At 47.6% G+C, this 16187-nt stretch overlaps 1 protein-coding gene across 1 annotated transcript in view; it reads left to right on the top strand.

Moving 5' to 3' along the window:
• The first annotated feature begins 6387 nt into the window (after positions 1–6387).
• The window catches only part of Setd7 (SET domain containing 7, histone lysine methyltransferase), a 47190-nt gene continuing 37390 nt past the window's right edge, over positions 6388–16187 (top strand). The window contains exon 1 of the mRNA XM_075950841.1: positions 6388–6861. Within this exon, the coding sequence (XP_075806956.1) occupies positions 6822–6861 (40 nt within the window). The 5' untranslated portion in view covers positions 6388–6821. The remainder of the gene's footprint in view (positions 6862–16187) is intronic.

Here is a 16187-nt window from a genome sequence, read left to right as displayed (position 1 = left end):
CTTGTTTTTGAGACAGTCTTTCAGTGGGACCTGGGACTCACTCATCAGTCAAGCTGGCTGCCCAGTGAGCCCAGGTATCCATCCAAGTCTTTCCCTACCCCCAGTGCTGGGTTACAAGCATGAGTCACTAAACCTGTTTGGGCATTTTATTTTTCTTTTGTTTGTTTCCTTTTCTCGTTTTGTTTTTTAAAATATAGATTCTGGGGACGGAGTCAGGCCCTGGTACTTACAAGCCAAGCACTTTATCCCCACCCTCTAATTGTGGCCAAAGACCATGCATTTCAAAAGCTGGGGAAACCGAATCGTTCTTAAGGAAGCACGTTTGGTTTTGACGGTAAGTGTATTTCTTTTTCAATCTGCATCTTATTGATTTTTCTGAAGTTACTGCTAAGGCAGTTCCTATACAGTTTCCAGTGTGGCCTCTTCCCCACCCCCCAAGTTGTGTTTGGCAGCTTCACTAGACCCAAATCTATCGTTTTTCAGATCTGAGACGGCAACAGGCAAAAGATCCAAATATATCACAGATAGAGATATAGCCTATAGTACATGAAGACAGAGATCTGGGCCACATGGTCTCTTTCCCATTGTCCCCGAGGGTCTAAATTTAGTTTACTAGATACACTGCAGGAACATGGGCCTGTCGGCAGAACAGGAATCAAGCAAAAGAAGACAAAGATGTTTAATGTGGCCGGAGGTATTTTAACGCCATGGCAACTGGGAAGTCTTCGCTGTTATTTAATTCACTTCCCCACCCCACCCCAACCTCCCTGCATTTCCTGTTGCCATAATCAAATCAGGTCACCCTAAATTTATGAGTCTTCTCCTAACGGCAGCCACGTCTATTTCCGGCAGGATGAGGTTTCTCCTCCCCTGCCTTGCTCCCTGGCATCTTCATGTGTTGCCCTGAGTTCTTGTTCTCCCTGACCACAACTCAGCATGCGTCCATGGCCCCTTTCATGCAGCCCCCTCCCCCATGCCCTTCTCCCGGGCATGCCTGTCCCTGGCCCTCCCACATCTCCTCCAGCTTTCGCAGATGTCACTAACACGGTTAGGCACTGGACTGGCGTGATTTAGTGATTCAGAACCAGGGAACCGTGGTCCTCATAAGAGCCCATGCCTCCCTCCCTGAGGTCAAGAAAATGGCCTCTCTGTCCCTCCCTTTGCGTTTTCCTTCATCCTAGGAAAAGATGGCGCTAGAAAAAGTGAACGCTCGGTTTGCTATTCAGCCTGGATTCAGCCCTTTTCTTCTTCCCTTATGGTGCTGGGCTTTGATGATTTGCTTCGCTTAAACCGTGAGCCCCCGACTCACTGCCCCCACCCTCCCCTCTCCACTCGCAACCTAGACCAAGTAGGTTTGAGCGGAGCATTGGTAAAGACCAATTTTCCGCTGTATAAGGTGTTTTATCACCCAGATGCTAGTTCTTACAAGGCGAAAATTCAATCACACTATTTTATTATCATTTATGTATGTGGGTCTGTGACCAGCGGTAGGGAGTGGGGTGGGGGTGCGGTACCCATGATCCCCTGGGGTTACAGGCAGTTGTAAGCCTCCTGATGCAGGTGTTGAGAAGCAAACTCTGGTCCCTCTGGAAGAGCAGTATATGTTTCTAACTACTGAGCCATCTCTCCAGTCCAGAAAAAGACCTTATTAAAGAATAACCAGAATCAAATGGGACTTGACTGCTTCACAGTTCCTGGGTTGGGGATGTAGCTAGGTAGGCTCTGGGTCCCATCTCCAGTATAGCATAGACCAGGTCAATAGCACACACCTGTACTCCAGTTAAAGGTAGGAGGATCAGTAGTTTGAGGCCAACATGGGCTAAGTGAGATTCTGTCTCAAAAATAAATTTAAAAAAATAGAAAACAAAATTAAAATTAAAAAAAAATTCCTTCACCGGGTCATGGGGTAGCACCATACCCATAACCCCAGTGCACTGAAAGCTGTCACAGGTAGATAAATAGGAATTAAAGACAAGCCTGGGCTACATAACAAATTCCAAACCAACCATTAAAAAAAGAAAAAAGAAAAAAAAACCTTTCTCAAAAACAGTAGCAAAAAGAGCTGCTGAATGGAGCTGAAGAGATAGTTCAGTGGTTAATGGCACTGGCTGCTCTCCCAGAGGTCGTCCCATGTTAAATTCCAAGAATCCAGATTGCAGCTCATCACAGTCTTTAACTCCAGTTCCAGAGGCGTTTTAAAAGCCCCTTTTTTGGCTTCTACGGGCACCAGACATGCAGGTGATGTGCATACATACAAGCAGGCATACACTTATACACAGAAAATAATTTAACTCCTCCCCCCCCCCCAAAAAAGAGCTCCTGCTGTCTAACCTTGGAAGCCCCTCAACTCCCAGGAGCACCTGGACCGGAAGGATGTTTGAGGCCTTCGATCCTGATCTGCTGGGACACCTGGGCCTGAAGGATGCTTGGGGTCTTCCAACCCTAATCCGCTGGAGCAACGGAGGAGTAATTTTTTTACTAACCCCCAAGATAAGCGAAGCCACACTGAGTGTTTCCCCGGGGTGCTCCAAACGCACAGCTGCTAACTGACAAAGCTTGTTTACCCTGGATAGGGGAAGCGCCTTAAATACAGAAAGATCATAGAAATATATTTACTGTGAAAGTGAGATCACTTTTGCAAGACGAATCTTGTGCATTCTCCAGGGAAAGCCATGAGTTGGGGAATGACTCAAAGTAGTCGGGTGCTTTGATTGTTTTAGACGGTGGAGGAGGGACTTTGGTTTCCCACACAGAGTCTGGAGAGATAGATGGACCACATGAGTTGGGACAGTGGAAGCTAAACCAGAGAAGCTTAGAAAAGTCATCCCGTGCATTGGGGTAATGGCTTAGCAGTAGCATGCTCACTAGGAGACAGAGGGTTGGGGGAGCGGTGGCTCAGTGCTAGAGTCCTGTCTAAAATCCACCAGTGAGGGGCTGTGGGTGTGTGTGCTCAGCTAATAGAAAGAAGCCTGCTGCCGGGTGGTGGTGGCGCCTGTCTTTAATCCCAGCACTCGGGAGGCAGAGGCAGGCGGATCTCTGTGAGTTCGAGGCCAGCCTGGTCTACAAGAGCTAGTTCCAGGATAGGAACCAAAAAGCTACGGAGAAACCCTGTCTCGAAAATTAAAAAGAAAGAAAGAAAGAAAGAAAGAAAGAAAGAAAGAAAGAAAGAAAGAAAGAAAGAAGCCTGCCTGAATCCACCGTCAAAGGGTTAGGAGTAGTGATAACATGCTTGCTTCCATGTATGAAGCCTCAATACCGCAAAAACCAATTAATCAAAATAAGTTAATAAATAAAAGCAGGGGGAAAAAAAAAGCCAGGGCTCCTTGTGAGTATGGAAGCGAGTCTCATACCAGAGCTTCCCACTGGCTCTCCTGTACACATCCTGCTGTACGAGAACCTGAGTTAGGACCAGGCAGCTTTCTATTGCTGCTGCACACTGCCTCTGATTAAGAGTTTCACTGATTTTCTAGCCCATGACCACACTGGCAGGGACAGAGGGTGACAGGGGAACCTGGTGGGAGGCCAAGTGGAAGGGGAGCTCGCAAAACGAGTTCTCAAGGAAGAACTCTGTAGGGAAGAAGGTGATAGATACTTGCACAGGGCAGAGGGGTAACGCTTGGGAGAGACCCCGCCATCTCACCCAGCCCCCATCGTATACACCCTCCCACCGGGAGCCCATGTCTCACTGTGTTTTGAACAGACATTTCCTGCCCTGACATTACCCCCCTTTCAGGAGAGAAATACATTATTTTTGCTTCTCCCTTCAATTGTCCAGTAGCTGATGGAGGTGAGTATCTGATATTCTTTGGTAAGCAGAGCGGTGATATGTAAACATTGAAAATAATTAAATATAATAACTAAAGTAATCAATATAATTAATATAATAATTATTATGAAAATAATTAAATATATGAAATGTTATATAGATCAAAACCTGGAAGGGATGAAGCAGTAGGTGCCCTTTCAAAAATAAGATAAGGCCTGGAATGTTCTATCTCTAGGACACATGCTTTAAAAGAAAAAAAAGACAAATTTGGAGGTGTACGGATGTAGTCCCAGCCACTGGGAAGGCAGAAACAGGTAGATTTCTGAGATCTAGTTTACTCTGTGAGTTCTAGGCAAGTGAGACAGTCTGTCAAAAAAAAAAACTTAACATTACCTGAAGGACATCTGAGGTTATGCTCTGGCTAGCGAGCACACACACACGTACAGACATATACACACATATGTACATGACCACACTCAGTAAAATCCTGCTTCTGTAGTTCATGTTTTAAAATGATGTAATATGGGGCACTTGCTGATCTTCTAGAAGACCCAAGTTTGGTTCCCAGCACCCACACATCCAAGGGCTCACTACAGTCTGTAGCTTCAGCTTCTGAATTCCGATGCTCCCTGGCCTCCTTAGGTATCCCCATACACACAGCATCCACCCACAGAGAGTCTCTTTGTCTCTCTGTCTCTGTCTCTCACACACACAAATAAAAATCTTTTTTATTTATTTTATTTATATCTTTTTTAAAATTAAATTTGAATTTATAATTAACTAAAATTTAAATTATAATCTAAAGGTGTTCTTTCATCTGTCACGGCAGGAACAGATTTCTGTGGAGTCCATGGGCCCAGGTACCTGCCCTGGGAGACCTTAAGGAGGTCAGGCCTGAGATAGACCTCAAAGTGGTCTGGAAGACTTCAGAATAATATAGCCTGAACCAGAGGACCCTACAGGGGTGTAACCTAGGCTAAAGGTTCAAAGGCTAATCCAGCCTAAACCAGAGGAGTAGACCGTCTAATGCCCAGGAAGAGAAACTCATACCCTAGCACATCAGGGAGGTAAGGGTCACTAGCCCTGACTTTCCACAACCTTCCACTGTCTAAAGGGGTCATCAGTGTGGAGCTAAAGTTCTTGATAATACTGGGAACTATATCTCTAGAATTTTTCTCTTAGATGCTCCTGCCTCTCCCCACTTCAAGACAGGGTTTCTCTGTCCCTGTCTGACCTGGAACTGGCTGCATAGACCAGGCTTGCCTTGAAGTCAGAGATCAGCCTGCCTCAGCCTTCCCACTGCTGGGATTAAAGGCGTAAACCACCGCCCCCGTTTGTTTGTTTGTCTTTTAAACCTGACGTTTAAGGCCAGGGGTGCAGTTCAGTTGGTAGAGTATTTTCCTAGCATGGAAGAACCCGGATTGATTCTTAGGTATCATTTTAATTCAGCGTGCTGGCCAATGCTTGTAATTGCTGCACTGGGGAGATGTGGAGGCGGGAAGATCATTAGTTCAAGAACATCTTCCAGGTACACAGTGATTTAGTGAGTTAGAGGCCTGGGCTACAAAAGACCTTGTCTTAAAAATAAGAAGTTGGGGGGGGGGGGGGAAACTGCCTCTCCCAGGCGTTGGAAGTACTTTGAAATCCGGGCCTCGTGCATTGTTCACAAAATCAAATGGAACAACTTTCTTTGCTTCCTGCCCCACCCCTCCCACCCGCCGCGGTGGCTGTTCTTGGCAGAAGGCCAGACTGGCGCCCGGTAATTCCACGGTACATTGTGTACATCTGCATTCATTTAACCCGCTATTTAAAGCGGTCCTTTACTGCCACCTGTAAGACACAGAATCATAATGACACTCTTAAGTGACTGGGGTGGGGATCGGGTTTTCTTCTCTCAAAGACGCCGAATCTGCCAAGTGGCTGGTACTTAGAGAAACCATAGAAACATCTAGAGACATCACACGTACTGGACGGGAGGCGAGAGGAGGCGCGCGAGATACAGGGTCCTGGCTCCAGCTCTCCACTTGGTGGCTCCGTCTCCAAGACAAGGGCGAGAGGGAACCTGCCCAGCCTCGGGTGAGGCCTGATTAACCAGCCTGCTGCCAGTTGGGTTTGATGAATTCCTGAATCTCCTCAGGGGGCTGGAGATGCGAAAGAGGGTGGAGAATGGGGACTCCTGGGTGGGACCTGCGGTGGTGGTGGTGGTGGTGGGTGAATTCGGAGTGCAGGTCGTCCCCTAGAGTCTGGGAAACTGGATTGTGGAGACGACGCTGGGCTTTGGGGGGCATTTGCGCTCCTGTGCTCGCAGCACTTTGTAGCTCCTGGTGGTGGCAAGCCTGGTGAAGTGGTAGCGCGAGGGCGAGAGGAAGTCAAGGCTCAGGAGCATCAGAAAACGCTTCCTTAGCTCTGTGTGAGCTCTAGCTATCCTGGATGGGTATAGTGGTGGGAAAACCCTGCACCGCGCATTTCCAAGTCACCGGTGGCTGCGCTCCGAGCCCCCGCCAACCCCAGGGCCGATACCCCAGCGATCCCCAGTGCTACTGAGCAGCAGGCGGCGACCAGGACCGCGTGGCTGTCGCGCGGCGCGCCAAGCCAAAAGGTAAACGCAGCCGGGCCTGCCCACAGCCCAGCAGAGGCGGCGCGGCCCCGAAGCGCCTTCGGTTCTAAGGATCCTCACTTCTGGGAAAGGACAGGGAACTGTCAATCAACGAGGGAGGGAGCGCACCGGCGCCGGGTGATGTCAGCGGATCAGCTGCTCCATAACAAAGAGGGGGTATTACAGGAGAAAGTTGCAGCAGCCGCTGCACCCCGGAGCCTTGGGGACCGGGGACGAAGGGAGGAGGGACGGCGGCTGCGGCAGCCGCGGCAGGCCGAGGAATTGAAAGGACTGTAGGGGGAGGCAGCGCGAACCGCCCCGACTGCTCCTCCTCTTCCTCCCCCCTCCTCCTCCTCCAAACTCGCAGGGCTGAGCCCCAGCGCTCGCTCAGCCGCCGCGAGCACCCGGAGGGACGGGAACCGGCCGCACGGCCCGGTGCTGGGCAGGGTCGCAGCCGCCATGGATAGCGACGACGAGATGGTGGAGGAAGCCGTGGAAGGTACGACCGGCATTTCTCCAGGACCTGGGGGATGGGGGAGGCGCCTGGGGCCACGAGCGCGAAAAGAGTGGCGGTCTGTGACTAGCGCCGGGCCGGGCCGGTGGTCACCGCGGTCCCTAAGCGGGTGGCCGGTCGCTTGGCTCGGGCGGGGGCTGCGCTGCCACCGCCACACCGCCGGGAGCGCGCGGGGCGCGGCGGGGCACAGGCGGGGAATGGGGCCCCGCGGGGTCCGCGGCCCTGGGAAGGCTCGGCCCCTGCATCCCGACGGGCCACAGCAGCATCCTCCCTGGGAGTTGCGAAGCTGCCCCAGCACCTTGGCCTCGGTCCTTGCGGGGATGGAGGAGGGGAGGGCGCCGGAGGTCAGTCCCTTGAGGCCCTTGAGGCCGGCGACCTCCGCGGAGCACCCGCGTTTCAGCCACCTCGACTTCCCCTCTCCGACCGCCAGCCCTTTCCTGGCTGAGTCGCTGCGTCCCGCGGCCACCAGGGCCCTGTCTAGGTGGGTCTCCCATCGCAGCGTACCCAGTTGCACACCACCAGGCACATGGCAGCCCCGGCCGCTCCTCCGAAAAAAGATGAAATCATTGCTAGGTAGTGCACACCGCTCCCCACTGGGCTCGAACGCTCGGCTTCCCGGAGGCGGCTAGCCCGGGTCGGCGCTGCCCCCGGGCGAACTCAGCCACCCGCTCCCTCCCCCTCCCTGCTTCCGAGCCGGGTGCGGGCGCTCGAGCCTGGAACGAAATTGCTGGGTGACACTTAACTTTCTGAATTCCGAGCTGTTGGCTGCGGGTGATATCACCGCCTGGGTGTCAGGTTTCTCCGCCCCTTCTCGAGCACCCCTCCCCCGACTTTTGTCGCCACAATGTTTTGCTGAGTTCCTCCGCCTCTTTTTTCAGCCCCCAACTTCTAAAAGACGCGGTGGGGACGTTATACAATCTCGTTGTTTGTGTCATGAGAGGTTATGATTTTGTAATAATGAACGCTGTAAAACGGTCTCTAGGGTATTTATTATTTATTTTATCCTATCCCCCGATAATGTTCCCATGATGTTTTGCAAGACCGAATAGTGTTGTTCCGGATTTGTTAACCCGAGCATCTCAGTAAATAATTTTAAATCGCTGGTTGAATCTGATTTTGATCTAATTTGTATAAACAGGTTCTGACAAACGATAAAGAATAAATAAAGCAACGGTGTTTCACAACGCATATGGGTATGCATTTGTTAGTGCTACATTGGGAGAAATCCCATTCTGATGCGCTCATAAACATAACCGCTTTTCCAGGCTTCTGGAGGCTTAGGGTGAGATGAAGTAGAATGATTTTTTGTTTTGAATTCTTGGAAAGGCATCCATTCTAATGTAAGTTGTAAAACTTCCTTCTTCATTTAGTTTTTAAAAACGGTCTTAAAGTGCATGGTTTTGATTGGAACTTTAGAAGAGACTAGGAATGTGAATTTGCAGAGCTTATATTTCTCCCCATAAACTCAGTGTTGAGGTTTCGTGAGGCCCAGAGGACTCAGCCACAGGAAGCCTTCTTTAACTTCCAAGTTATTGACTTCTTGCACCTTAGTGTTAGGATAGGAAAAGCAGTTCTTAACAAATTGCTAGTGTTGCCTTCATTCCTTTTTTTTTAAACTGTCTACTTTTAGTTTTTAATTTATTTTTATTTCATGTGCAATGGTATTTTGTCTGCATGTATGTCTGTGTGAGGGTGTCAGATCACCTAAAACTGGAGTTACAGACAGCCGTGAGCTGCTCTGGGGATGCTGGAAATTGAACCCCCGTCCTCTGGAAGGGCTGCCAGAGCTCTTAGCCTCCAAGCCATCTCTCCAGACCCTCCTCCTTCTTTTTACTCTTTTTATTGTGTTGTTGTTGTTGTTGTTGCTTTTTGCTTAAAATTTTAAAAAACAAACCATTGATCATAGTATGCTAGACTAAACCAACTCCCCCCGTGCTGCTGTTTAGAAAATGTGCCCTGTTCTCTATGACCCTACCCTACGTGAACAAAAACCTGGCGCGGTGGCACACACTTGCGCACAGAGGTGGAGGCAGGAAGATCAGGAGTTCAAGGTCATCCTCAGCTGCTTAGCAAATTCAAAGCAAGCCTGAAATATACAAGACCCTGTCTCAAAATAATAATCTTAAAAGTTTGTTTCCATGTGGATTGTGAGTTATTCCAGTGGATTCAAAACACTGAAGTTTTTTTTTCTTTTCTTTTCTTCTTCCTGGTTTTTTTGAGACAGGGTTTCTCTGTGTAACAGCCCTGACTGTCCTGGAACTCACTCCATAGACCAGGCTGGCCTCCAACTCGCAGAGATCCACCTGCCTCTGCCTCCCAAGGGCTGGGATTAAATGTGTGTGCCACCACCACCCAGCTTGAAGTTTCTTTACATAAACAGGGAGTCTTGTTATATAGGATGAGCAGACAGTGTTACCATAAATCAGGGTTTCACTTGAGCAAGAAAGGCATGGTTAACAACCATGCTGCAACGGCTGACTTAAACCCTGGCTTGCCTTGGGCAGTCTCTCCATTTTACCTAAAAGTAAACAAGTAGAGTAGCTTTCTTGTTTTGCTTTTTGTGGTTTTATTTATTTATTTACTTTGAAACAAGATCTCTGTAGCCCTCACTGGCTTCAAACTTTGAGCCATTCCTCTACCTGAGTGCTAGGATTACAGGTGTGAGCAACTATACCTGAATTTTTAAAAGAACAACAACAGCATTTCGTTTATTTATTTTTCTGTATGTGTTAGGCAGACAGTATGCCACGGAGCTACATACTCCAGCCTAAGATTTTAAAGTCCTTAGAATGGCCAGGAATAGTGGGACATTTTCTTAGTCCCAGTTACTTGGAAGGCTGAGGCAGAGAGCATCACTTGAGGCTGGGAGACTAACAGAGTTAGACCAACAGAACCTGGACCGATAGTTACATCCTATCTCAAAAAAGAAGGAAGGAAAAAAGGAAGAGAAGAGGGCTTAGTGCTTAAGAGCATTTCATTGGTTTTTACAGAGGACCTGGATTTGGCTCCCAGCACCCACATGGCAACCCACAGCCACCAGTAACTCCATTCCTGTGGGCACCAACACTCACACATATAAGATAAAGTAAATAAGTCAGAAAAGGAAAGAAGCCTTTCGACTCATTCCAGACTGGGATTTGCAGGGTGCCTGGAGCAAGTGTGGGCTTGCAGGAGGACACTGCTTCCTTGGCCTTTCTTCAGACATCCTTGGCCTTGGCACTTTGCGCTGCTCTTTGCTTGAAGTCTAACGTACATCTCTGAACTGGTATAAACAGCTGTGAGCATTTCCTAACCAAAACTAGTCTGGGTACCTTGCTGCTTCGACACCAGCTACTCAGCTCTGCACACGCGCCGTCTTCCCGCCGGTTCCCTTGTCACAGCTATTATTAACATCCTCTCTGTAATTGTTAGCTCTTATTGTGTGCAGCGTCTAGGCTAAGTGCTTCTCAGACATTATCCATCCAGTCTTAGGAGTCGGGTACTACATTGTCCTCATTTTACAGAGAAACCTAAAGAAGTTAAAAACACCTGTCAAAGAAGGGAGACAGGCTAGACTTGAGACATTCCTTTGTCAATTGCCATTCTTCTTTCTAAGCCTGCCTACCTACATTTATTCCTTTTTTCCTTTCTTTCCCAACAATGTCTCAGTCTGTATTTTGTAGCCCAGGCTAGCCTAGAATTCATTATGTAGCCCAGGCTGACCTGGAACTCACTACGTAACCCAGTTCTCCTGCCTCAGCTTCCTGATGCAGAATGACAGCTTGAACTGCCATACCCAGATACATCTTCTTATCTTTTTAAGGCATTTCCCTTTAAAATTATTTTTTGCTTAAATTCATTTATTTTATTTTATGTATATGAATGTTTTGCTTGTTCTGAACATTGTGTGTCTCCTGGGACTAGCATTGTGGACATCTGTGAACCACTAGGAATTGAAGCCCAGGTCTCTGCACCCGCACACGCGCAGACACACACACACACACACACACATATATACACACGCTGAGGCCCACAATTCCTTGCAGCCTAGAGAAGTAGATAGGACAAGACTTCCTGAAGAGGTGGCGGAATTGAGCTGAGAGCGGAGTTTGGTGAGTGAAGGTGAGCAGTGTGGAATTGTCTGGCCCATCCAGAAAATACTCTTTGGCTCTGGCTGAAACAAGGGGCTGAAAAGAAGAGATGACACCCAAGGGGGAGCTGGGAAAAGGAAGCGGGTCATAGACTGAGAGCCTAGGCTGTGGGTTGAAACCGCAGCTGTGGACAGGGTCGGAGTGCTACTGGGACGTTCAGTTGTCTGATGCACTAGGCGGTTGGAGGGCTAGAGCAATAGCTGAGGCCATCACCTACAGGGTCTTGCGGTATCAGATGTGCAGTTATGAAAGTAGGAAAAAAAAGAAGAAGAAAAGCCTGGAAATTCGTAAGACACACTGAGGGAACGTGCTCAAGATGGGACAGTATCAGAGTCCTCAGAACAAGGAACCCAAGTGAAAGCCAGAAGTTCCACGTTCTACTGTTCCAACTGCCTCCAGACAGTAAGGATATTTTCAGTCCCTTACTGTCCGATCTGCCTGACTCTTACATGTGTGTGCCCGGGACAGTGTGCTGTGCTCTGACTGTACCTATTCTGTGTGGGCCACATGAAAACTGTGAAACTGTGATCCTCGCCTGCTGACATTTGGGTTCCTGTGCCTCTCCCAGCCACTGTGGCTACAGCAGGAAGAAATCACGCTCCTTGCATTGATGAGTTTGCCTTTTCTTAAATGATTTTTGTGGAGGGAGAGGAGGAGGTGTTTTGTCAGCAAATCCAGGGGTGTACATAGGTCAGAAGCTCTTGTTCTAAGGAAAATAATCACACTGTCAGATTTCTGTGAGTAACTGGGAGACGGCCAGGGACCCATCTCCGATCCACAGCCAGTTTCGTAACAAACTAATCTTATCAAGTTAAGAAAAATATCTCCACTCAGAGGTAACTTCAGAGGGGAGATTTTTAGCTTTCTATTTGTTTGGTAGATAAACATATTTAAAACAAAATGGGAAAAAAATTTAGGCACGTTCCTTTTTCTTTTCTCCAGCTATCATTCAGTCTGTCTGTGGACAGATACCGGGTGGCTTGCTTGCTGGGACTGTTATATGAGCACAAAGCGGTCATTCCAGTGAACTTGGCCTGTTGTTTGGGCCTGGTGCCCACCTTCTGTGTAGTGGGAACTGGCCTGGAAGGTGGTTGGCTGACTCCACGCATTCTGTAGTCTTCAGCAAAGACTAGAGTTTCCACACTGAGTTAGGCAACTCAGGCAAGGGATAGGAATTCGCAACCAGGATATGATGCAGAGAATCTTGGCAATTCTCTGCAGCCTGCCCACAAAACCTCCTTCACTTCTCTATAAGGAGCCTGGCATTGCTGGTGGTTTCCTTGTTTCTTTGTTTCTTTTTGTTTGTTTTTAGAGATTTTTTTTTTTAAGTTGAAAAGCTATATAAGAAAAAACAAAATCACAGTACACTACTTGCTCAATAGCGCACAGTCATTTACATGGTCATAAAATTTGAGACATTGATTTTTTTAAAAAAACATATATTTTCTTTTCATCATACTTGGTCCTGGATTGTAAGAGTATTTCATACAAGTATGTATTGAACTTTGGCTATATTGCCCCATACTTTCCTGCCCCCCACTTAATCTCCTTTGTCCCCCTAAACAGCTTCTCTTTCTCTTTCTTTTTAAATTACTATTATTTACGTGTCTACTGGTGCCCTGGAAGGGCACAAGAGTGTTTGGGGTTCCCTGGAGCAGGAGTTGCAGGCATTCCTAAGCAGCCCAATGAGGTGCTAGAACACGGTCCTCGGGATAGAACAGAAAGCCCTTAACTGCCCAGCCATAACTGCAGCTCTTAGAGCTAGCTCATTCTGCCATCAGAGAGGAGAAAGAGCGACCAGTTTGCCTTTCTCTAGACAGAAAGCAAATTGGTGGGTTTGAGGCGGAGGCTTTTTTATTATTATTATTTAGAGTGGTCTGCAGTCTCTTGCAGGTCCCACCTGGTGTTGTGAGTTGAAAAGAGGTGACAAGAAAGCATTTAGCCCTGGCCCCCAAGCAAGGAGCTTTGCTGTTGTTTTCTTCTCCGGAGGCCCAGCAGCTAAGGCTGTGATTCCACAGAACCTTGTTGTCCCAGCAGCATTCACAGGAGAATCGTGCCAAGATCTCACACAGCACTAATACTCAGTGACACCAGGACTGTAACAACCTAATCTGTCCCCTAGCCTTTCTGCTTTGCGAGTCCTTTTGTTGTTATTGTTTTGACTGGGGCTGTCTGTTCCGTTCCGTTCTGTCCTGTTGTGTTTTGTGTTGGAGACAGAATGTTACGCAGCCTAGGCTGGCCTTAAACTTGCTGTGTGCCTGGGGGCCACCCTTAAACTCCTAGTCCCCGCAGGAAGATTGCAAGCTTTCAGGACCAAGCCCAGCTTTTGGCTTTGCTGATGTTTTGCACTGCCCAGAAAGCTACAGTAAGTGTGGACGTTTCGGATGCTCCTCTAGGTTCTAATTCTTATTATTGCATGGCACCTAAGGATGGGAAAAAACAAAACAAAACCAAGTCAAGATGGAAATCCTGCTGAGGTCTGACAGATTTCAGAACTTGCATATGCAGCCAGACTAGCAGAGACTGGCCACCCGTCCAGACATCTTCTAAATGCACAAGGTCACCTGAGAAGTGACTGTCACTCAGCAGTTCTCTGGGATAAAGTGAAGGAGGTCCTCCTCCTTGGCCTGCTGCGGAGGGGTCCACGCCCTCTCACCTGGAGTCGGAACTGCCCTCGGCCAGCTTTCCGTTACACAACACCTTCCATTTTGCTTTAGAGTCTGAGTTCAGTGCAGAAGGTGACACACCTTCAGTGTTTGATGCAGAAATAGGACGAGGGAGGAAGGAGCACAGGAAGGATTACACCGGCCTCTTTCCCCGCAGTGTTCATGTTTATCATAGCGTTTCTCTTGATCTCAAGTAGAAAAACAATTTTACTAACAACCGCGGTTTAAGGTCTGAAGTGTGCGAACCTTTCTCCATTGTGGGGGTGTCTCCGGCCCATCGGTAATAACTCTCCTGAGAGACTAACCTAATTATTCTGATATCTCCACCTAAATCAAAAGTAGGACACTAAATTCATAGGAATGTTAATGGCTACGTTTAATTGATTTCAATGTTTCATAAGAGAAACCTTTTAGTTCTACATTGAGTGTTTTTTTATTAAAAGAGAGAAAAGGTAAATTTGATCTGTTTTAATGAAAGAATATCACCAGTAGGTTGTTAGAAAAGAGTTGTCCAAATTATCCGCATGACTCAGGTGTCAGAATTACATCACGTCATTCAATTTTTCTACCAGAAGAAAGCAATTTTGGACCAGGTCCCTGCTGATCGTGGATTTTCTGAGCCTTGTAGGAAAGGGTTGTGTTTAAAGAAGGGAAATAACCTGTCCGTGGTGTATTTACATAGCCCTATAGGACTGCTGTGGTGTATTTGCATAGCCCTATAGGACTGTCCGTGGTGTATTTACGTAGCCCTATAGGACTGTCTGTCTGTGGTGTATTTACATAGCCCTGTAGGACTGCCTGTCTATGGTGTATTTGCATAGCCCTACAGGACTGTCCGTGGTGTGTTTACATAGCCCTATAGGACTGTCTGTGGTGTATTTACATAGCCCTACAGGACTGTCCGTGGTGTATTTACATAACCCTATAGGACTGTCTGTGGTGTATTTACATAGCCCTACAGGACTGTCCGTGGTGTGTTTACATAGCCCTACAGGACTGTCCGTGGTGTGTTTACATAGCCCTATAGGACTGCTGTGGTGTATTTACATAGCCCTACAGGACTGTCCGTGGTGTATTTACATAACCCTATAGGACTGTCTGTGGTGTATTTACATAGCCCTACAGGACTGTCTGTGGTCTATTTACCTAGCCCTATAGGACTGTCCATGGTGTGTTTATATAGCCCTACAGGATTGTCTGTGGTGTATTTCCATTATCCACATAGGGTCTGGAGAGATGGCTCATGCTAAGAACACTACCTGCTCTCGTAGAGGACCTCGGTTAGGTTCCCAGCGCTCACATGATGGCTCACCACCTGTGACTCCAGCTCCAGGGCATCCAATGGCCTCTTCTGGCCTCTGAAGGCAGGACCCTTCATGCGTATGGTGCACATAAACCCAACCAGGCACAGACATAAGTAAGCAAATACAGAATAGCATGTACCATTGTACTATGTTCTAGGTAACTCATTCCATGTAGAGTCAGGTAGAGCGAGGAAACATTGTATTTTGTTACTATTATTTTATGTGTCAGTAGTCAATAATAAAAAGAATATTTGATTTCATTGTGGCTACTGCTTCCTTTACGACTTCTATTCTCTTTCAAATTTTTATCTTTTCCTGCCGGAGGATTATCTGTGATCTCAGACATGCTATATAATCACTCTACCACTAAGTTCTATCCTTAGCCTGGTACTCTATCATCTTAAAATAAAAGTTTTAGGAGATTAAAGCACTCATTGTGGCGCCAGGGTTCTGTGTTTACACCAGCAAGCCATCTGGAAGCCACGTTCATGTATTTAATAGCCCTGCATTGCACGGTGTTCAGTATTTCCACCCATGATCCAGGTCGTTAACCCAAGGGAAAAGACAGCAGAGTAATTACTGTCTTTATTTTCATTTCTGCAAAATCTATTCACCCAGATGATGGGGGGGCGCTAATGAGGGGTTCATGGGGTTTGCTAAACACGGAGGTGATAACAAAGAACCTAGACGCTGACTCCAGATTTGGGCGTTAGGCTGTGTGGTCTAACCAGAAAGCACCAGGAAGTCAAATGTGAGTGTCAGACTGTTCCTGGGGCCCAAGACCACTATTTCAGTGGCAATGTGGACATCTGTATCTCCATTTAAAACAGAAGCCCTCTGACACATAGGGAGTATGGAAGGCTACCGGTAAACATTCACAGCTGAGATGATTTTCTAGAGTAGAGCACTTAGGGTTAGCTTAAGTTTAAGTTTAGAAGGACTCTCGGTCACGAAGAATTAAATATTAGGGCAGTTTTCAACACGTGACTCTCTCCTTTGTTATCCGAATGTAAGATTTAAAAAAAAAAATGGTGTGTCCAGACTGTACTGGTGCTCAGTAACATACTCTAGGGTAACGTAAGATCAGATTGCATGTTTGCAACATATAAGTTCTACAGAGGGGCTGGAGCAATGGCTCAGTGGTTAAGAGCACCAGCTACTCTTCCAGAGGACCCGGGTTCAATTCTTCAGTTCCTAGCACCCACATGGCA

The sequence above is a fragment of the Microtus pennsylvanicus genome, chromosome 16 (genome assembly GCF_037038515.1).
Source record: "Microtus pennsylvanicus isolate mMicPen1 chromosome 16, mMicPen1.hap1, whole genome shotgun sequence".
In the NCBI taxonomy this organism is placed as follows: domain Eukaryota; kingdom Metazoa; phylum Chordata; class Mammalia; order Rodentia; family Cricetidae; genus Microtus; species Microtus pennsylvanicus.
The sequence above is the reverse complement of the archived record's forward strand: the minus strand, read 5'-3'. Positions and strand labels throughout refer to the sequence as shown.